The 21698-nt window shown below is 48.6% G+C and overlaps 1 protein-coding gene across 2 annotated transcripts in view; it reads left to right on the top strand.

Annotated features, from left to right (window-relative positions):
• Nucleotides 1–21698, top strand: part of RASGRF1 (Ras protein specific guanine nucleotide releasing factor 1) — a 127020-nt gene that overhangs the window by 66377 nt on the left and 38945 nt on the right. Inside the window, exons 11-18 of one of the 2 annotated variants that reach the window (XM_029051886.2) lie at nt 1416–1479; nt 5542–5678; nt 6944–7026; nt 10089–10337; nt 13919–14034; nt 16790–16915; nt 19271–19441; nt 21012–21118. In XM_029051886.2, coding sequence (XP_028907719.1) covers nt 1416–1479; nt 5542–5678; nt 6944–7026; nt 10089–10337; nt 13919–14034; nt 16790–16915; nt 19271–19441; nt 21012–21118 — 1053 coding nt within the window. Of the gene's footprint in view, nt 1–1415; nt 1480–5541; nt 5679–6943; nt 7027–10088; nt 10338–13663; nt 14035–16789; nt 16916–19270; nt 19442–21011; nt 21119–21698 lie in introns of both variants that reach the window. The other variant, XM_029051885.2, reaches the window with a different exon arrangement.

The raw sequence follows: 21698 nt of genomic DNA, 5'->3' as shown, positions 1-21698 counted from the left end.
ATCTCTTCTTTCCTTCCAATTTCAATGGTAACTTCAGGACAGGAGGTCTGCTATCAATCAGTCGGTCAGTCAGTCAATCGCATTTATGAGCGTTTACTGTGTGCAAAGCGCACTACTAAGTGCTTGGGAGAGAACAATATAGCAATATAACAGATACATTCCCTGCCCACGAGTTTACAGTCTTACAGTGCTGGCAGAGTGTTTAATTTGACATCGAATCGCCACCCAACACACTCTCCAATCCCATCCGTGACCCCAGCCACGGGGTCAGGGAAATCTTCTCTAATTGAGCAGGAACCCCAGAGAAGTGGATCGTTGCCTTTCTCGACCTTTCCGGGTCTAAATACGGCTGGTTAGAGTGGACACCTTCGGGAAATCTCCTGGGTGCATACATTTAACCTCACATTACCAGATTAGTTGTATGGGGATGCGAGTAATTTTCCAAAATCTGATTAGCCATTTTCTACCCATCAGAACTCCCAACGCCTATGGAGGCCGCGACCCAATTTCCACTAGCCAGTGACTTCCTCTTTCAGTAAGTGACCACTGGCAGAGTTGTGGCTTTTCAGGAAATCTCAGTGACATAGGACCTCTCCCTGTCTTCTGGGTTTATTCATGCTGAAACAAGGAAGGAGCGTTATTATTCATTTTTGCTGACTTGAGGGATGGAGAGAAGAGAGTTAGGGAGTCAGATGGTCTGGCCATAACCATGAGTGGGTGTCCAGGATGGCAATTTTCCCATGGTATTTCGAGCATCCTGACATCCTTGTCTGGGAGAGAGAGCCCAGGGCTAGGTGGGCCATTGAACTGACATCAGATGGGGCTGCTTATAGGCTGGAATCTTCGATGAATCCCTGAAGGGCACTTTGTGGGCAGGGGGCACCTCTGCTAATTCCCTTATGTTGTACTCTCTCAGAAACTGAATATAGTGCTCTCTACATAGTAAGCCCTCAATAAATACCTAAAATGAATAAAATAAAATAAAAATAAATAAATAAATAAATAAATGTCTTAAGAAATGAAATGATTGAGAGGAGAGAGATAGGAATGTTGGGTAGTCCCTCCCTAACAAAGCACTTAGAACAGCAGTCAAGCACTTAGTACACTGTTCAAGTGCTTTGTACAGAGTTTAAGCACTCAGTGCAGTGGTCTGCATACAGTATGCCCTCGATAAATACTACTGATGGATTGACTGATTAACAAGGGGGGTGGATGGTTCTTCCAAGCCAGAGACAGAGTCCTAAGTCGGACGGACCACGGCGGCGACTGCACTGATGGGGGTCAAAGGGTGCCATTGCTAGTGTGTGAACTAGGCCTCGTCTACAAGGGAGATGAGATTTCCATGTCTCCGCCCTCCTCTGCCCTGGAAAAAAAAAAAACAGAGGTTCATTTCCTCCTCGGGCTCTGTTTTTCAGAATGGTGTGATATCCCTGATCGACTGCACCTTAATGGAAGATCCGGAGAGCACAGACGAGGAAAGTGAGTGTGGGGGACTCTTCCTGAACCCCAACTCCCCGTGGGCCTCAGATAGGGTGGGACACTCTCGGGCTCCCAAGACTGGGGAACGTTTTTGACAGGTAGGTGGCGGAAAGAGATGGAACAGAACAACTGCTCCTAGCCCGGACGTGGGGGATGCCTAATTCCTTCTCCGAGAAGCATGAAGTCCCTGGGGAAGGTCAATCGATCAATCAATCGTATTTATTGAACACTTACTGTGGGCAGAGCACTATACTGAGCATTGAGAAGCAGCGTGGCTCAGTGGGAAGAGCACGGGCTTTGGAGTCAGAGGTCATGAGTTCGAATCCCAGCTCTGCCACTTGTCGGCTGTGTGACTGTGGGCAAGTCACTTCACTTCTCTGTGCCTCAGTTACCTCATCTGTAAAATGGGGATTAAGACTGAGCCCCACGTGGGACAACCTGATTACCCTGTGCCTACTCCAGTGCTTAGAACAGTGCTCGGAACATAGTAAGCGCTTAAAAAATACCAACATTATTATTATTATTTGGGAAAAGACAATATAACAGAGTTGGTTGGCACGTTGCCTGCCCAAAACGAGTGATCTATTTTCAGCCTAATGAAAATTGGTTCCATCCATTCTGGTTGGCATCCTTGGAAGGAAGTGTGAAGAGAAGTAGCATGGCCCAGTAGATAGAGCACAGGCCTGGGAGACAGAAAGACCCGAGTTCTAAACTCAGCTCTGTCACTTGTCTGCTGGGTGATCTTGGGCAAGATATTGAACTTTGTCTCAGATATCTCATCTGTAATAAGGGGATTAAGACTGTGAGCCCTATGTTGTACATAGACTGGGTCCAACCTGATTAGCTTGTATTTACCCCAGGGCTAGGTTCAGTGCCTGGCACATAGTAAACACTTAACAAATGCCATAAAAAAAGTGTTCTCTACATCTCCTTACTTCTCCCCACTAGCAAAGGGCACCGAAATTCCACCGAAAAGGGTGGCTGTTGAGGGGCAAGAAGCAGTGTGGCTCAGTGGAAAGAGCACGGGCTTTGGAGTCAGAGGTCATGAGTTCGAATCCCAGCTCTGCCACTTGTCAGCTGTGTGACTGTGGGCAAGTCACTTAACTTCTCTGTGCCTCAGTTTCCTCATTTGTAAAATGGGGATTAAGACTGTGAGCCCCACGTGGGACATCCTGATTCCCCTGTGTCTACCCCAGCGCTTAGAACAGTGCTCAGCACATAGTAAGTGCTTAACAAATACCAACATTATTATTATTATTATTGATCGAGGAGAACAAGCCTGCTTCCCTCCTTGGGACAGTGTGATTTCCCACCCACATCTCCCTGACAGCCTTTCAAAAGACAGTGGAATAAGAATAACTACTATAGCATTTATTACTGCAAGCCAGCACTGTGCCTAACACTGGGGTAAAGACAAGTTCATCGGACCAAATACAGTACTTTGTGCCCCCTCAGGACTCTCACTCCAAGAGGTAAGGAGAACAGATCCCCATTTGGAGATGGGGAAACTGAGGCACCAAGAGAAGCTAATAACTTGTCTAAGGTCATCCGGCAGTCTGGCGGCAGAGTTGGGGTTGGAAATTGGTCAGTTTCAGGGTTTTTTTTAAATAGTATTCGTTAAATGCATACTATGTTCTAGGTACTGTACTAAGGTCTGAAGTAGATACTAGCTTATTCAATTTGGACACAGTCCATGTCCCACGTGGAATTCACTGTCTTAATCCCCACTTTACAGATGAGAAAAGTAAACAGAGCCACAGAAAAGTAAAGAAACTTACCCAAGGTCACCCAGCGGACCAGTGGCAGAGCCGGGATTAGAATTCAGGTCCTCTGACTCCCAGGCTTGTGGCCTATCCACTAGATCACACTGCTTCTCAGTTGAAATGAAAACCCCTCTATAAATGAAAACCCCTCTATAACGTGCAGAAAAAGTGCCCTGCATAATGCATCGCCCCTCTGGGACCCCACTGCCATATCTCCTCGGGGATCAAGGGCAAAATATTTTCTCTCCAATTTCCCTTATGAGGAAATAGGGGCCCAGAGAGGTTAAGAAAATTGTCTGGGTCACACAGAACTAGACTGTAAGCTGATTAGGGGCATGGAGTGTGACTCCTAATTCTGATGGATCTCACAAGCATTTAGAACAGTGCTCTGCTCAATAGTAAATGCTCAATAAATGTCACTGATTGATGGATTGATTAGAATCCCAATCCTCTGATTTGGGGCCTTGTGGCTCTTTCCATTTGAGAGTGCTCATTGGATTCATTTGATCTTTCAGTCATTCATTCAATCATATTTATTGAGCGCTTACTGTGTGCAAAGCACTGTAGTAAGCGCTTGGGAGAATATGGTAGGACAGTAGACAGGCACATGGATAATCTCAGGATCTTGCACCCCCCCCCCCCAAGTGATGATTCCTGAGGTTGGTGGGGAAGAGGAAAGGGAGGGGAAGGTCCACACCTAATGCTCCCCCCCTCCCCAAAACCCCAACACAGCAATGGAGACCCCCTGCCTCCTCCCCTTCCCTCCAAGTCTTCTGACAGATCCAGACCCAAGGCCTTCCCCTTATTCTCTGAACCCTATGAGAGTCAATCGATAAATCAATCACATTTATCGAGCGCTTACTATGCACAGAGCCTTGTACTAAGTGCTTGGGTGAGTACACTATAACAATATAACTCTATACCCGCTAGGAACTTACAATCTAATGGGGGAGAGAGGAAGACACATGAATTGTACCTAAAACGGGATGCAAGGGAAATATAGAAGGAAAGGAAGTAATAATGAAGGAATAAATGAATGAATAAGTGGGATAAAGAAATCAGTCCTCTCCACAGTCCACTCTATCTGGACTAGGAACACAGCCTCCTACCTCCTGCTGGCTACCAGTGTGGTAAGGAATGTCACCAAGCCCCTCAGGTCTAAGGCTGGGGTGGGTGGTGAGTTTGAGTTGTGCTCTGCCCAGCGAATAGGCTGTTGGCACCAGGGCTCTTGAGGCCGGCTCGGCGACGTCACTGGCAGGGAGTGATTCTAAGGCTTGGTCTAGAGGGTAGACCCCGGGCCTAGGAGTCAGAAGGACCTGGTTTCTAATCCTGACTCTGCCTCTTGTCTGCTGTGTGACCATGGGCAAGTCACTTTAGAGAAGCAGCATGGCACAGTGGAAAGAGCACGGGCTTTGGAGTCAGGGCTCATGAGTTCGAATCCCAGCTCTGCCATTTGTCAGCTGTGTGACTGTGGGCAAGTCACTTAACTTCTCTGTGCCTCAGTTCCCTCATCTGTAAAATGGGGATTAAGACTGTGAGCCCCTCGTGGGACAACCTAATTCCCCTGTGTCTACTCCAGCGCTTAGAACAGTGCTCTGCACAGAGTAAGTGCTTAACAAATACCAACATTACATTATTATTATTCCGTGTGCTTCAGCGACCTCATCTGTAAAGTGGGGATTAAGACTCTGAGACGTGGGACAAGGATTGTGTCCAATTTGATTCGCTTGTATCCACCCCTGTGGTTAGTACAGTAGTCACATAGTAAGTGCTTAACAAATATCATTGTCATCATCATCATCGTCATCATCATCCTTACAGACTCAGTCTGGGAAACAGGTGACTCTCAACTCCCTGAGAGGTAGTGGGAACATCTGTTTGGGCACTCTGGTCGTGCCACATGGAATGGCAGGGGGCACTTTTGGGTGGAACTGGAAGCTTCACGGTATGGTGGATATGAGCCTGGGTCTGGGGGGGTCAGAAGGTCATGAGTTCTAATTCCAGCTCCACCACTTGCTGCTCTATGACCTTGGGCAAGTTGCTTCACCTCTCTGGGCCTCAGCTACCTCACCTGTAAAATGGGGATTGAGACCGTGAGCCCCACGTGGGACAGGGACTGTGTCCAACCTGATTTGGTTGTAGCCACCCCAGCGCTTAGTACAGTTCCTGGCACATAGTAAGCGCTTAACAAATATCACAATTATTATAATCCTGTGCCTACTCTGTTCCCAGAAGAATGGGGTGAGGGAGGGCTGGGACGGAAACCCTGATTCCGCCGTTTTCTTTTTCTGCCGTGAAGCTAAAGCGTCGGGACAAGACATCGACCATCTGGACTTTAAGATTGTTGTGGAGCCCAAAGACTCCCCGTCTTTCACCGTTATCCTCGTGGCCTCATCCAGACAGGAGAAGGCGGCCTGGACCAGCGACATTAGCCAGGTAAAGAACCGAAGCCGAACTGTATCTGGAGCTGACTGTCATCCTCTATTCCCGCTCCTCTCCCTTCCCCATGGGAAGCTAAGCATTCATTCATTCTGTGCCTCAGAGACGTGCAAGTACAAGATAAACTGGTTGGACACAGCTCATGGGCCACATGGGGCTTTCAGGCTAAGGAGGAGGGAGAACATGCATCGAATCCCCATTTTATGGATGAGAAAACTGAGGCCCAGAGAAGAGAAGTATCTGGCCCAAAGTGACACAGCAGACATGTGGCAGAGTCAGGATTAGAACCCAGCTCCTCTGACTCCCAGGCCCATGCTCTTTCCACTGGGCCACACTGCTTCTCTAGAGAGGAAGGAGAGAAATGTTAATCAGGTGAGGTGATCCTCAAAGAAGGACTGAGCCCTGGCTTTTTCCTACTTGATTATCTTGCTTCATGTAGCCAGCAGGAAGTCTACCTAGGGGAAACAACCAACTAATCAATCAGTGGTATTTATCGAGCACTTACTGTGTACAGAGCACTGTGCTAAACATTTGAGGATGAACAGAACAACAGAGTTGGCAGATGTGTTCCCTGCCCACAATGAGCTTACAGTCTAGAGGAGGAGACAGGCCACTAATATAATCAATCAATGGTATTTATTAATAATAATAGTATTTGTCAAGTGTATTTGGAAAAATAGTATTTGTTTGTTATTGAGGGCTAAGTGTGTGCAGAGCCCTGTACTATGCACGTTGGAGAGTACAATAGAACAGAGTTGGTAGATACGTTCCCTGCTTATCGTGAATTTACAGTCTAGACGGGGAGACAGACAATTAATATAAATAATGAATCGGTCTATAGTATTAATTGAGAGTTTAGTGTGTGCAGAGCACCGTACTAAGTATCTGGGAGAGAACAGCGCAACAATGTAAGAGACACATTCCCTGCCCGCAATGAGCTTACAGTCTGGAGGGGGAGACAGACGATGAATGTAAAGAACCAATCAATCAGTGGTTTTGATTGAGCACTTACTGAGTGCAGAGCACTGTACAAGAAGCTTGGGAGAGTACAGTACAACAGAGTTGGTAGATCCGTTCCCTGCCCACATTGAACTTTCAATCAATCTAGAGGGAAGCAGATAGGCTGAAACCCCTAAGGCCTTCTATTGCCACCCCTACCTGGGTAAAAATTGGGCTCCGGTGGGGACGTCCCCTCTGAAGAAGGACCAGCACAGTCCTCTACCTGAAATGGAGTTTACTGGTCTCTGTGCTTGCATTTCCAGTGTGTTGACAACATCCGCTGCAACGGACTCATGATGAATGCTTTTGAGGAAAACTCCAAAGTCACGGTGCCCCAGATGATCAAGTAAGAGACCCTTTTTGCTTTTGCTTTTGGGTTTTTTTACGGTACTAGTTAAGCACTTACTATGTGCCAAGTACTGTACTCAGCGCTGTGGTAGATATAAGTTAATCAGGTTGTATACAGTCCCTATCCCACAAGGGGCTCATAGTCTTAATCCTCATTTTACAGATGAGGTCACTGTAGCTACAGGGAAGTTAAGCCATTTGCCCAAGGTTGCACAGCAGACAAGTGGCAGAGCCGGGATTAGATTCCAGGTCCTTCTGACTCCCAGACCCAGGTTCTGTCCACTAGGCCATACTACTTCCCTATAGTTATGATAAATCGCTGTGGCATTTTAGAGTTCACTGGGGAGGGTTACCCCAGCACCTGGGATAGAGTCATAGGTCATGGTAGCAGGAAGTTCACAGGGTCCAGATGCTTCACTGTATTTTGAGGCCTTACCTTGGTCGCACACTCTAGCAAAGTTAATCAGGTTGGACACAGTCCCTGTACCACAGTCGGGCTCATAGTCTTAATCCCCGTTTTATAGATGAGGGAACTGAGGCCCAGAGAAGTGAAGTGATTTGCCCAAGGTCCCATAGCAGACAAGTGGCAGACCCTGGGTTAGAACCCAGGTCCTTCTGACTCCCAGGCCCGGGCTCTATCCACTAGGCCACACCGCTTCCCTAGGTCAGCTGAAGGTGGTCTTGGAAGCTAGGGCCAACGAGCCTTTAGCCAGGGAGGGAGGAAGGGAAGTGGAGGCGGGAAGGAGGGAATCGATCGTATTTATTGAGTGCTTACTGTGTACAGAGCACTTTACTAAGCATTTGGGAGAATACAACATAAGGATATAACCAACACATTCCCTGCCCACATGGAGTTTACAGTCTAGAAGGACCCCCAACTGTGACCAAGGGGTATTTCTTGACACCCCTCACCTCCCCCATCCCTCTCCACACTTTGCGCTGTGGTACGCTGTACTGTGGTGTTGGCAAAGCTGGGGGAAATTGAGCTGTTTTTTGTGTGTCCACAGAGCACTACTCAACCAGTAAAAAGAAAAATAATGTCAAAATTTTTATGAAATGTATTCGCCCCTCTTCTCCCACCCACGGTCCCCAAAACTAAAGGAGGGAGAGCAGCCTCCTTCCTCCTCCTTCTAGACTGGAAGCTCCTTGTGAGCAGGGAACCTGTCTACCTACTCTGTTGTATTGTCTTCTCCCCAGTACTTAGTACAGTAAGCGCTCAATAAATCCTATCGATTGATTGCTAGAGAAAGGGAAGGGAAGGAAGAGGGGGGCTAAAAGGGGGTGGGGAGGGGATTCCCACTTTCCCTCCATTCATAGTTATAACCTGCATTTGGGGGGGCCCCCACTGATTAAACACACACACCCACATAAACACCCATGGGGAGCAAGCGTCACCTCTGCACGGGCTTAAACATCCAACGCACATCAAACCGTCAAACCAAACACAATTTTCTCCTTTCTTTTCACTATCAGCTCAGTGACTTCTCCCAAGCGAAGAACCAACCCAGGTTCTCCCAGGTGACGAAAAGCTAGGGGCTAGCACTGATTAGCTCTTATCTGTGTTAATCACTACTTGCTGAGAAGCAGTGTGGTCTACTGGATAGATCCCGGGCCTGGGAGTCAGAGGGACTTAAATTCTAATCCCAGCTCTGTCACTGGTCTGCTGGGTATCCTCGGGCAAGTCACTTCACTTCTCTGTGCATTGGTTCTTCGTCTTCAAATGCCATTGAGTCGTTTCCAACCCATAGCGACTCTATGGACACACCCTCTTCAGAATGTCCCATCTTCTGTCATAAAGTCATTCTAGTATGTGTATCCATGGAGTTTTCTTGGTAAAGATGTGGAAGTGGTTCACCGTTGCCTCTTCCAAGCAGTAAAAACTTGAGTCTCTGCCGTTGTCTTTTGATCACTTGATCATCTGCCTTTGACTCTTTCCCACGCCACTGCCATCCAGCCCAGGTGAATCGACCTTGTGCCTCAGTTATCTCATCTGTAAAATGGGGATGAAGGCCGTGAGCCCCGTGTGGGGAAAGGGCCGTGTCTGCTCCGATTTGCCTCTATCTACCCCAGCGCTTAGTACAGTGCCTGGCACATAGTAAGCATTTAATAAATACCACAGTTATTATTGTTATTATTATGAACCACGCAGAGAAACACAGACCCTGGCCTCAAAGAAATTCTGTTGTGTTGTACTCTCCCAAACTGAGGATGCTTGTTTCCTAACTGGCCCTTTCCAGTTCTGTCTCTCCCAACCTTTGGTTCTGTGGCTATGAAACTCATTCCTTAGAATTGGGGTATTTGCTAAGCACCTACTCCGTGCCAGAACTGTATAAGTGCTGAGGTGCATACATCAGGTTGGACAGAGTCCATGTTCCACGTGGGGCTCTCAGGGAGTAAGAGAAAGTAAGAAACTGAGACAGAGAGATAGACAGAGACTGACTGGATGTGGTTAGCTGGAGAGTCCCCCTAACTCCTTAGAGGGACACCAAATGTCAGTCATTTCCCTATCTGTCTCTTCTTCCCTCTCCCTCTACTCCCTTCTTTCGGCTCTTTTCTGAGTTTGACTGCCCCACCCTAGACCAGGAAAAGCTCAAGGCATGGGGAGTCAGCAGGCCTCAGTATGTTTTTGTTGTTTTCTACGGTACTCATAAAGCTCTTACCGTGTGCCAGACATTGCACTAAGCCCGGGAGATACAAGCTAATCAGGTAGGCCCCGGTCCCTGTCCCAGAGGGGGTTCACTGTTTAAGTCAGAGGGAGGAGGATTTAACCCCTATTTTACAGAGGAGGCAACTGAGGCCTAGAGAAGTGAAGCGACTTGTCCAAGGCCAGCCAGCAGACGATCGGCAGAGCCAGGATTAGAACCCGGGTCCCCTGACTCCCTGTCCCCGGCTCCAACCACTAGACCTGACCGCTTCCGGCCCCAACACGGTACCCGGAGCAAGAAAGTCACTGACAGGCCTCCTCTGACTCCCCCCACCCCGCCGCCGCCCCCTGGGGCTGCCTCCTGCATGGGCCTGCCCCCTCGTGTCCTCCCCCGCCGCCGTTCCCTTCCCCTCTAGGTCCGACGCCTCCCTTTACTGCGATGACGTGGATATCCGCTTCAGCAAAACGATGAACTCGTGCAAGGTCCTGCAGATCCGCTACGCCAGCGTGGGCCGGCTGCTGGAGCGTCTCACCGACCTGCGTTTCCTGAGCATCGACTTCCTCAACACCTTCCTGCACTCCTACCGGGTCTTCACCACCGCCGTCGTCGTCCTCGACAAGCTCATCACCATCTACAAGAAGCCCATCAGCGCCATCCCGGCCCGGTAAGGACTCCCACCCCGACCGGCTCCCACCAGAGAGGCCTCCCCAAACCCCCTGAGGGGTCGGTGGATGGTCCCGGGCGGGGGCTGGGGGACTTGCGGTCCAGTTCTGTGGCCCGGCCCATCACCGCCTCTCCTGCAACCCCTCCCGCCCCACCCTCCCACCCAGATGCTAAATCCCGCTTCTCTTCCACACCGCCCGGCTCGGCCCCCTGGCTCGTTTCGATATCCCTCCCCAGCCCCCCGTCATCTGTCCGCCCGGGTCCGGGCCCAGGGAGCACCCCGGAGGTCACTGACGGGGCTGATGGGGGTCACTGGCCGGGGACGGAGCCGGATCCGAGAATAGAAACTGATCCTCTCTCTGGGGCAGAGGGGAGAGGAGTGGAGATCTATTCATTCAGCACCGCACTCCTTACCCCTACCACTGATATTCCTCCTCCTCCTCCTCCTCCCACTACCACTCTCCCTACCGCCACCTCTACGGTAATAGTAACCGTGCTATTGGTTAAGAGCTTCCTATGTGCCAGGCACTATATTAAGACGGAAGCTAAGCAGGTTGTCCCACGTGGGGCTCACGGTATTAATCCCCATTTTACAGATGAGGTGACCGAGGCGCAGAGAAGTGAAGCCACTTGCCCTAGGTCACCCAGCAGGCGAGTGGCGGAGCCGGGACTAGAGCCCAGGTTCTTCTGACTCCCGGGCCTGGGCTCTATTCACTAGGCCACACCGCTCTTATTACTGTCATTATGACCACTACCACAACGTTTCTATTATTACTATTATTATTAGCACTGAACTATTCTCCTGCTATTACCATTATTACTCCTCCTATTTATTGAGCTCTTACTACATGAGAGCACTGTACTAAGACCTTGAGAGAGCACAATTCAGCAGAATTAGTGGACCCGTACCCCGGCCCATAATGAGCTTACAGTCTGGGGGGAATACGGATATTGATATGTCTGCCGGCAGCATGCGTCTGTCTGGATATAATTCATCCATTCAGTAGCATTTATTGAGCCTTTACTATGTGCACAGCACTGTACTAAGTGCTTGGAATATACAATTCGACAACAGATATAATGGTGATGGAAGAAACATCTGGGTCCGAGCGTGTGAACTCCAGGGTGACTACTGCCGCGTAAATTTTCCTGATTGTGGAATTCTGCCTGAACTCACAGTAGAGAGGAACTAAAGGTAGCCAAATCCACAACTGCCTTTGACGGCCTTTTCGTAAGCAGCGCCGACACACTATTGGTTCTTGAAACAAATCGACGCAGTCCCTGTGCCACGTGTGGCTCGATCTCAACCCCCATTTTACAGATGTGGTAACTGAGGCACTGAGAACTGAAGTGACTTGCCCAAGGTCACTTCAGAACCGGGTTTAGACCCCACGTCCTTCTGACTTCCAGCCCCGTTCTCTATCCACTAGGCCATGCTGCTTCTCACCTATGTTCTGTGATCATTTTATCATCGAAAGTTGCTATATTCCACCTCAGATCATGGGGCATTCCTCTGGAATTTTATTGTCCATTTTCAAACCCACCTTTCCCAAAAGGAGAGAAGGATCAGGGTGGAGCATTGTCCTGAGCACCTACTGTGTGCAGAACACTGCACTGAGCATCTACTATGGGCAGAGCATTGACCTGAGCACCTACTCTGAACAATAACTGTTTGCAGAATGCTGCAGTGAGTGCCCTTTGTGTGCTAAGCATTCTACTGAAGGCTTGGGAAATATACAGAAAGAAAAAAAAGATGCAGCTAATTCCTGCCCTGAAGAGCTTACACTCCATTAGAGCATGAGAGAATAGACATCAGTCAGTTGGTCAGTTGATGAAATTTACTGAGCGCTTACTGTGTGCAGAGCACTGAACTAAGAGCTTAGGACAGTACAATCTAACAATAAAACAGCCGCATTTCCTGCCGACAGTGAGCTTATAGTCTAGAGGGGGTCACAGATGTTACTATAAATAAAATGACGGGTAGGTACATAAGTGCTGTGGGGCTGGGAGGGGGGATGAATGAAGGGAGCAAGTCAAGGTGGTGCAGAAGGGAGTGGGAGAAGGGGAAAGAAGGGCTTAGGGAAGGCCTCTTGGAGGAGTTGGGCTTTCAATAAGGCTTTGAAGTGGGGGCGAGCCATTGTCTGTTGGATATGATGAGGCCGGAGGGGCGGGGGGGGCATTCCAGCACAGACTCCTATACACAACCACCTCCCCTACTTCCTCCTACTTCTTTCAGCATCTGTCTCCCCCTCTAGACTATAAACTCTTCGAGAACAGGGGATTATATCTACCAGCCCTATTGTCCTCTCTCAAGCACTTAGCACTTAGTGGTCTGAGCCCAGAAGGTGCTCCATAAATATCATCGATCATGGGGGGGGTGGGATCTCAGCAATGTGATGACAGCCAGCAACTCAGAATCGCTCAATCAATGATATTTGTGGTATTTAATAATAATTATTATAATGAAAATTATGGTACTTGATAAGCACTTACTATGTGCCAGGAACTAAACGCTGGCATAGATACAAGTTAATCAGGTTGGACACAGTCCCTGTCCCACATAGGGCTCACATTCTTTATCCCCATTTTCCAGATGAAGCAACTGAGGCCCAGAGAAGTGAAATGTCTTGCCCAAGGTCCTCCAGCAGATATTTGGTGGAGTCAGGATTAAAACTCTGCTCCTTCTAACTCCCAGGCCCAGGCTCTATCCACTAGGTCATGCTGCTTCACTAAAATAACGACTTCCCTAACTGGGAAATGGACCCGGGCCTTGGTGGTGAGAGCACCAAATGTGCAGAGCACTGTACAGTACTGAAGAATTAATTGACATATTCAATACCATTGATTGACTCAGAGGGAACACAAGTCACGTGCCAGTCTTGCAGCATGGTGTAGTGGATAGAGCACGGGTCTGGCGGTCATGTGTTCTAACCCCAGCTCCACCACTTGCCTGCTGTGTTACCTTGGGCAAGTCACTTCACTTCTCTGGCCCTCAGTTCCCTTATCTGTAAAATGTGGACTGAAATCATGAGCCCTGTGTGGGACAGGGACTGTGTCCAACCCAATTTGCTTGTATCTATCCCAGCGCTTAGTACAGTGTCTGGCACATAGTAAGTGCTTTAAAAATCCTGTTAATATTATTATTATTATTACTAATCAGCATTTCCCAAAGGAAACTCTCCTATCTGGAGCTGAGGTCCGCTCCACTCTTCCCGGTAGGACCACCGGTCCCTGGGATTCCGAGTTCGGGCAGAGCCGGCGGGAGGCCGAGAACGCACCCTGGATTCCCTCGCACCGGAAAGGCAACGGCTTTTTGTTTTAAACCAGGTCCCTGGAGCTCTTGTTTGCAAGCGGTCAAAACAACAAACTCCTGTACGGAGAGCCTCCTAAGTCGCCGAGAGCTAACCGGAAATTCTCTTCCCCTCCGCCTCTGTCCATTACCAAGTCATCTTCACCAAGCAGAAGAAGAAAGCTTTCCTTAAACATCCCCATCATCACCGGAGGGAAGGCCCTGGATCTGGCGGCTTTGAGCTGCTCCTCTAACGGCTATGCGAGCATACACTCTTCCATGTCGCCCTTTAGTAAGACGGCTTGGGATATCAGCAAACTCTACGTGTCCAGTAGCTATCCCAACAAGATGGCGGACGACGGGGAGGGCACCGCCGAGAAAACCGAAGAGTCGACACTCAACAAACAGAGTGAGTTTGGTGTTTTTTTAATAGTGTTCTTTAAGAGCTTACTATGTGCCGGGCACTATACTGAGAAGGCGCCGAGCTAGGAACAAGTTCATCAGGTTGGACACAGTCCCTGTCCCTCATGGGGCTCACAGTCTTTATCCCCATTTTGCAGATGAGGGAACTGTGGCAGAGAGAAGTAAAGTGACTTGCCTACTGTGAACCTGTCTTCTAGACTGTGAGCCCGTTGTTGGGTAGGGATTGTCTCTAGTTGTTGCCAAATTGAACTTTCCAAGGGCTTAGTACAGTGCTGTGCACACAGTAAGTGCTCAATAAATGTGATTGAATGAATGAATAAATTATTAATCATTATTACTATTTTAAATCAGAGTCAAATGCCAGGTGCTCATGCGGCACTATGGGACTTTTTCACCAGCGGGGGCCTCCTCCAGGTGTTAGGTCCACAACAGAGAGCAGGTTGGATCTTTAGTACTTGTGTGGTCCATTTGCGTGTGTGGGCAAAATGTGTGTCCAAGCCTGTCAGAGTGTGTATGTTTGTGAATGAGCACTCAGATGAGTAATGAGTTTGGCACATATGTAAATGGGAGGAGTTAGGTAAGCTTGTATGTATAGGTGTGAGGGGAGCAAGCTTGATGAAGGAGTCAGTCAGTCAGTGGTATTTATTGAGCGCTTACTGTTTACAGACCCCTGTACTAAGACTCGGGAGAATATAATATAATATTCCCTACCTACAACGAGCTTGCAGTCTAGAGGGAGATGGGTAAGAAAGTGTCCGGGAACTCTCAGAGAAGCATGAGCTATATAGATATATATGTATATTTATGTGACTCAATCTTGTTTACCTCACCAATGACCCCCTCGCCCTTGTCCTGCTTCTGGTCCAGAACACCCTCCCTCCTCAAATCCAACAGACATTTACTCTCCCCACCTTCAAGGCTTTATTGAAAGCACATCTACTCCAAGAGGCCTTCCCTGACTAAGTACCCCCTTTCCTCTTCTCCCACTCCCTTCCGCATCACCTTGACTTGCTCCCTTTGTTCTTCTCCCCTCCCAGCCCCACAGCACTTATTTGCATATCTGTAATTTTTAAATTTATATTAATATCCATCTCCGCTCCTCTAGACTGTAAACTCATAGTAGGTAGAGACTGTGTCTGTTTATTGCTATATTGTACTCTCCCAAGTGATTAGTACAGTGGTCTGCACACAGTAAGGACTCAATAAATGTGATTGATTGAATGAATGATTGAATAAATGAATGTGTGTGTGTTTGTGTGTGTGTGTGTGTGTGTGTGTGTGTAGTGAGAAGCTGCGGCTCCCAATAATGAGCTCCTATTAGTGGATGGATTAACCCTCCCAGAAGGTCCCCCTTAAACAATTGCCCTTAGCATTCATGGTTTGGGGAGGGGGTCCAGCGGGATCCAAGATGGGCAGCTATTAGAGCAGAGCCGGGTCTGGCCCAAAGTGCATCGACCTCAACACAGGATTCAGCCCCTCTGCACTTCCCCCTGGGGATTCTAAAGGCAACAGAGCCACCCCCCATCCCCCAAGCACAGCGCCTGAGAACAGCAAACGGCAAAATGATTTGGAGGCAAGAGAGGTGTGGGAGAGATGGAGAAAATAGCTGAGGAAGAGGCGCCGGTGACTCAGTCCCGGGAGGTGCTGAGGCCTAAAGGGACATCTCCACCCACAGGCTGGGGTTACACAACACCGCCACGCAGATCCGAGGAAGCTACGCCAAATCCAGCTATCTCTAAGGAACCGACACGAGGCTCCAGCCAGAACCCCTCCCCGCCTCCCCCATCCTTCCCCGTGCTTCCTGAAATGAAATCCTGGGGATCATTTTAGACCCAAAAGGGAAAATTAGAAGCTGGAAACCTTCCAGTTCAGGAATAACCACTGAGCTAACTTCCGACTGCATCCCTCTGGGTGATCCCTCCAGCAGGGGACCATGATCAATTAATCAATCAATCGTATTTATTGAGCACTTACTGTGTAAAGCACTGTACTGAGAGCTTAGGAGAGTGAAATACAAATGAGTGGGCAGACATGTTCCCCTCCCACAGGATGCAAGTTGGAAGCTACAGGATGGCCTGCTAGTATTAATAATAATAAATAAGGTATTTGTGTCCAGCACTCTTCTAAGCACTGGGGAATTCAGTCAATTTATTAATTCAGATTTAATGAGTGCTTACTGTGTGCAGAGTGCTGTACTAAATGCTTGGGAGAGAACAATATAATAATAAACAGACACATTCTGTTGTATTGTACTGTGGGGAAGATACAAGATAATCAGGTCAGACATAGTCCCTGTCCCACACAGGACTCAAAGCTGGAGGAAGAATAGGTATTGAATTCCCCTATTATAAATGAGGTAACTGAGGCACACAGAAGTGACATAACATGCCCAGGGTCAACAATGGGCACGTGGAGGAGTTGGGATTAGACCCAGGTCCTCTGACTTCCAGGCCTGGGATCTTTCCACTAGGTCTCGCTGCTCCCCTTGTTTCTCAAGTCCACGAGCCCTTTCTTGAAGGGTTAGAGAGATTATTAATCAATCAGTGATATTTATTAAGTGCTGACGACGTGCAAAGCACTGTGCACTGGGAGAGTCCAGGAGAGAAGAATTGGCAGCCATGTTCCCTGCCTATAACAAGCTTAAAGTCTGGATTATAGACGAATGGAACAGCTCTGAGAGTCATTATGGGTTTTCTGAACCAGGGAGAAGAAAGAATACCGACACTTTCTGTCTCCCCCAGGCTCAGAAGTCTCCGTGAGAGAAGAATCGGACACGGATCCAAACCAGAGTGACGAAGCTGATACCGAGACTTCTCCGACCAAATCTCCCACCACCCCCAAATCTGTCAAAAGCAGAAATTCTTCAGGTATTTTCAGGGTCTGAGAATGCCTAGCTTGGCAAGGAATTTGGGAAATCACCTACTCCATCCCTCTGCATCCAGAAGAACCCTACCTGACCCTCCTTGAGAGAGATGAGATGCTAAATTAAGCCTCCTGGACAGGAATGATTATTCTGGAAAGGAGGCTGGAGGTCACCTTGAGCATCTCCCTGCCTTAGGGTCACGCTAAAATCACCTGGTTTTAAAGTCCTCTGGAGAAAAGTAGTGAATTTTTCTGTTTGGGTGTTTCACTACCTCCTGCTAATTAGAATGGTGGTTCACCGCTTACTATGTACCAAGCACTGTACTAAGAGCTGGGGTAGATACAAGGTGATCACATCAGACACACTCTTTGCCTCAGTTAATGTTCACCAGGCAGGAGAACAGGTATTTAATCCCCATTTTGCAGGTGTGGTAACTGAGGTCCAGAGACATCTCACAAGGGTTTGGTCATGGGACACAAGTGTGTCCCTGACCTTGTGCCCCCAGGACTTCACTCTGAATGGGATGTAGAAATGGAAACAGGGTTCCTGGGGATGATAATAATAATCATTTTGTGGTATTTGTTAGTCCAGTAACCAGATTGGACCCAGTCCCTGTCCCACAAGGGGCTCGTTGTTTAGGGAGGCGGAGGTAAGAGGTATTGAACCACCCTTTATGAATAAGGAAACTGAGGCCAGGCCAAGCCTGGTTAGATGGAGTCTCTGTGTTCGGATTCTAGCCGGGACCACTGTGAGGACCAGGGTTGGCAAGAGGGTTCTAGTTCAGCATCACCATAAAGACATCTTGTCACTTTTAAGTGTCAATACAAGATTTGTTCATCCTCGAAAGGGGATTTTTTTCCTAATGGTGGCTTCTCCCTTGCCTCTTCATTCCAAAGATGCTACTCTGTCCAGTTTTAAGACAGGTGTCAATCATGTCTCGGTAACATCCTGACGTTCTCCTAACACAGCTTTAAAGTGGAAAAAGGAGACAATGAAACTATGTGGGTGGGCTTTAAGCACATCAGAAAATTTTATATCAATTTTAGTTGTTCTGATCTGCAAGGGAGAGAAAGGGCAAACTGTGTTTGAGAAGTTGGAGAAAGAAAAGGTTTTTAGGCATTCTAGGTCTATTGATCCTAAAGGTCGGGGGAAGCAGTTGAACACTCGGTTTGCCCTCCTTAAAGGTCTTCCCTTCGCTACTCTCCTTATCTTGCTGACCATACATTGGGATGGCATTATTTCTAATGTCCTAAAATCTATCAGCTGAAAAATGGGGCCTCAAGGGAAAGGACTTGCTGAGGCTATGAAGGGAGAAAGAGAAATGATGAATTAGCACGCCTCTTCTGAGGTGAGAACAAGAGGAAATGAATTTTGTTTACAGTACAAGGGACTTAGATTAGATCCAGAACATTGCCACCTGCTGTGTTAGGGTGCATGGTCCCTGGAACACACTTCCTAAGGGATCTTGGGCAATAATATTAATGATTGTATTTGTTATATGTGCCAAGCACTGTTTTAAGCATTGGGATAGATAGAAGGTTACCAGGTCTTAATCCCCATTTTACAGATGAGGTAACTGAGACACAGAGAAGTTAAGTGACTTGCCCAAAGTCGCACAGCACACACCCATGACCCATGACCAAGCCTGTGCTCTTTCCACTAAGCAACACTGCTTCCCTGATGAGTGGAAATACTAGAAATACCCTTCTGTTCCCCATATCTATGCTGCAATTGGGGACCACCTAAGGACAACTCCAGCATTTAACATTAAAAAAAAGCTTTAAAAAAATGGAATTGGTAAAGTGCTCACTATGTGCCAGACACTGTACTAAGAGCTGGAGTTGATATAAATTAATCGGGTTGGACATAGTCCCTGTCCCACTTGGGACACATAGCACTCTTAATCCCCATTTTACAGATGAGGTAGCTGAGACCCAGAGAAGTGAGGTGATTTGCCCTAGGTCACACAGCAGGCAAGTGGCTGGACTGGGTTGAGAACCCAGGTCTTTCTGACTCCCAGACCCTTGCTCTATCCAGTAGGCCACACGTTTTCTCAAACAAGACTCAAACTTGTGGAGCTCGGACAGAACGTTTTTTGTCAAAGGATCAGTCTAACATGTTGAGCTATGACTAAGTGCTTGGTACATAGTAATAAGAATAAGAATAAGAATAATTGTGGTATTTGTTAAGGTAATAAATACTTAACAAATACGAGCATTATTACCATCACTATTATTTCTATTATAATAAGGACTCTGGATGTCTGTCGAAGCCACATCATGGGTAATTTCCTAACTGCTCCAGAGGCGAGGAGTTTGCTTCCAGGCGGAACTAACTGTCGGCTCTGCCCCTCTCCCAGAATTCTCCCTGTTCTCTTACAACAACGGGGTGGTGATGACATCTTGTCGAGACCTGGACAGCACCCGCAGTGCCCTGTCAGCCGCCTCGGCCTTCGCCATCGCAACTGCGGGGGCCAATGAGAGCGCCCCGAACAAGGAGAAATACCGGAGGTTGTCCCTGGCCAGTGCAGGTCTGTTCTTGGTGGAGGGAGGGGAGGAGGCTTGGTTTCTGTGGGCAGGGATCTGGAAGTATATCTTGTATATGTTGTCCAGTATCAAATATCTGGACACATCTGCACCTGTAATTTAATTAGATCACTAGGCCCAAGTGGCTTAGATCGACTCACTTCACCATGGTGAGTGTGGAGATGCAACCCAACTGAATGTCGAGCAGTGTTAAAAGGTGCCATACCTCTGCATTTCTGGAATAGTCAGTTCAGAGCCCTGGCAACTCTGGATATGTCGGTTCACAGACCTGGCCCCACTGAGCTTGGCAGCCTGCTTATCATAGTGAAAACTAAATCTCTATTAAATTCCCAGGTGGTCAGACCACCCCCACATAGGGCTCCTTTTGCCCGGCGTTTGACACTTCCCTCCTGTTCCACCAAAGTACTTAATAATAATTATTGTGGTATTTGTTAAGTGCTTACTATGCGTCAAGCACTGTTCTAAGTGCTGGGGTTGATACAAGATAATCGGGTTGGGCACAGTCCCTGTCCCTCACAGGGCTCACAGTCTTAATCCCCATTTTACAGATGAGGGAACTGAGACACAGAGAAGTGAACTGTCTTGCCCAGGATCACACAGCAAAGTAGTGGAACTGGGACTAGAAGCCAGGTCCTTCTGACTCCTAGGCCCGGGCTCTGACACGATCAACGTGCCTGCCACGATCTACCTGGTGTCACTTGGCGATGGGGAGGGCAGAAGAATGGGTGAAGCTATGTGGGCGGGGAGCCGGGCTCATGGACAGTTTTGCACAAACCATGTGTCTCCTCAGAGCAGGAGCCCACCTAGGTTCCAGCCTACTAAATGCTGCTCTTCCTTGTGGGGTTCACCCACACCCAGGGATCCTTATTGCCCTGGGCAGGCCTCACCATGTGTCTCTTACACTGTTATACTCCCAAACGCTTTATATAGATAGTGCCCGGCACCCAGTAAGCACCCAATAAATACCACTGACTGACTCACTCACCTCTTGACCCACCACATGGAGCTGGGTGATGAGTCCGCAGAATTTCAGGGTCGTCCCTCTAGGCTGTAAGCTTGTTGTGGGCAGCGAATGTGTCTCCCCAAAGTGCTCTGCACACAATAAGTGCCTGATAAATTCCACTGATTGATCCATCGGTTGAGGAGGGCATGTCTGCCGACAGCTGGGAACCGATGGAGGGGACTACTTGGCCCATCACCATTCTGAGACCAAGAACTCGGTGAGGGAGCAGGGAAGCAGCGTGGCCTAGTGGCTAGAGCCTGGTCCTGGCCGTCAGAAAGACCTGGGTTCTAATCCCAGCTCTGCCATTTGTCTGCTGTGTGATCTTGGGCAAATCACTTTTTTGCACCTCAGTCACCTCATTTGTAAAATGGGGATGAAGACTGTGAGCCCATGTGGGAAATGGGTCCAACCTAACTACCTTGTATCTATCCCAGCACTTAGAACAGTGCCTTGCACATAGTAAGCACTTAAATACATAAAAAAGGGGGGACAGTCTCTTCCAACTCATGCCTAAAATAGAATGACCCCCACACCGTGCACTGTCATTTTAGGGTTCCCTCCCGACCAGAGGAACGGAGATAAGGAGTTTGTCATCAGGCGGGCAGCCACCAACCGGGTCCTGAACGTTCTGCGTCACTGGGTCTCCAAGCACTCGCAGGTAACCTCTCCCCCCTCAGATTGCCAGATACAGCAGCTGCTCAAGGCCGGCACCCCAGGGAAGGGAAGTGGCGGGTTGGGCGGGGGAACCGGGCGGGTAGAGGGAGGAGAAGGAATTGCTCACATGGGGACATTTGACAGCTGATTTGTTCCGAGTGAGGATGGGGAAAATACAAGGCCTGACGGCTTCCTTTTTCCTGGGGCCCTGGAGGAGGAGGAAGAGCAGGAGGAGGAGGACCTGAAGCAGCGGGGAAAACGAAGAAAACTGCAGAACCTGAAACCCCAGGCCAACAAACCCGATGGGGAGGATCCCTATCCAGCCCAAGTCCTATTTTTCTTTCGGCCGGGCCCATGGGGAGCAGAAATCTGGATCCCCGGGCCAAGGTGGAGGGACCATAAGACGGGAGGGCTGAGGGAAGGGGGCCAGAGCAGAAAAACCAGAGTCACCCCTTTTTTCTTCTCCCTCTCCCTTCTGCATCTCCCTGACTTGCTCCCTTCATTCATCCCTCACCCCTTCCCAGACCCGCAGCACTTATGTTCATATCTGTCATTTATTTATTTCTATTAATGACTGTGTCCCC

Source organism: Ornithorhynchus anatinus, chromosome X1 (genome assembly GCF_004115215.2).
Source record: "Ornithorhynchus anatinus isolate Pmale09 chromosome X1, mOrnAna1.pri.v4, whole genome shotgun sequence".
Lineage (NCBI taxonomy): Eukaryota > Metazoa > Chordata > Mammalia > Monotremata > Ornithorhynchidae > Ornithorhynchus > Ornithorhynchus anatinus.
Note: the sequence above shows the minus strand (reverse complement) of the source record. Positions and strands in the feature narration are given on the sequence as shown.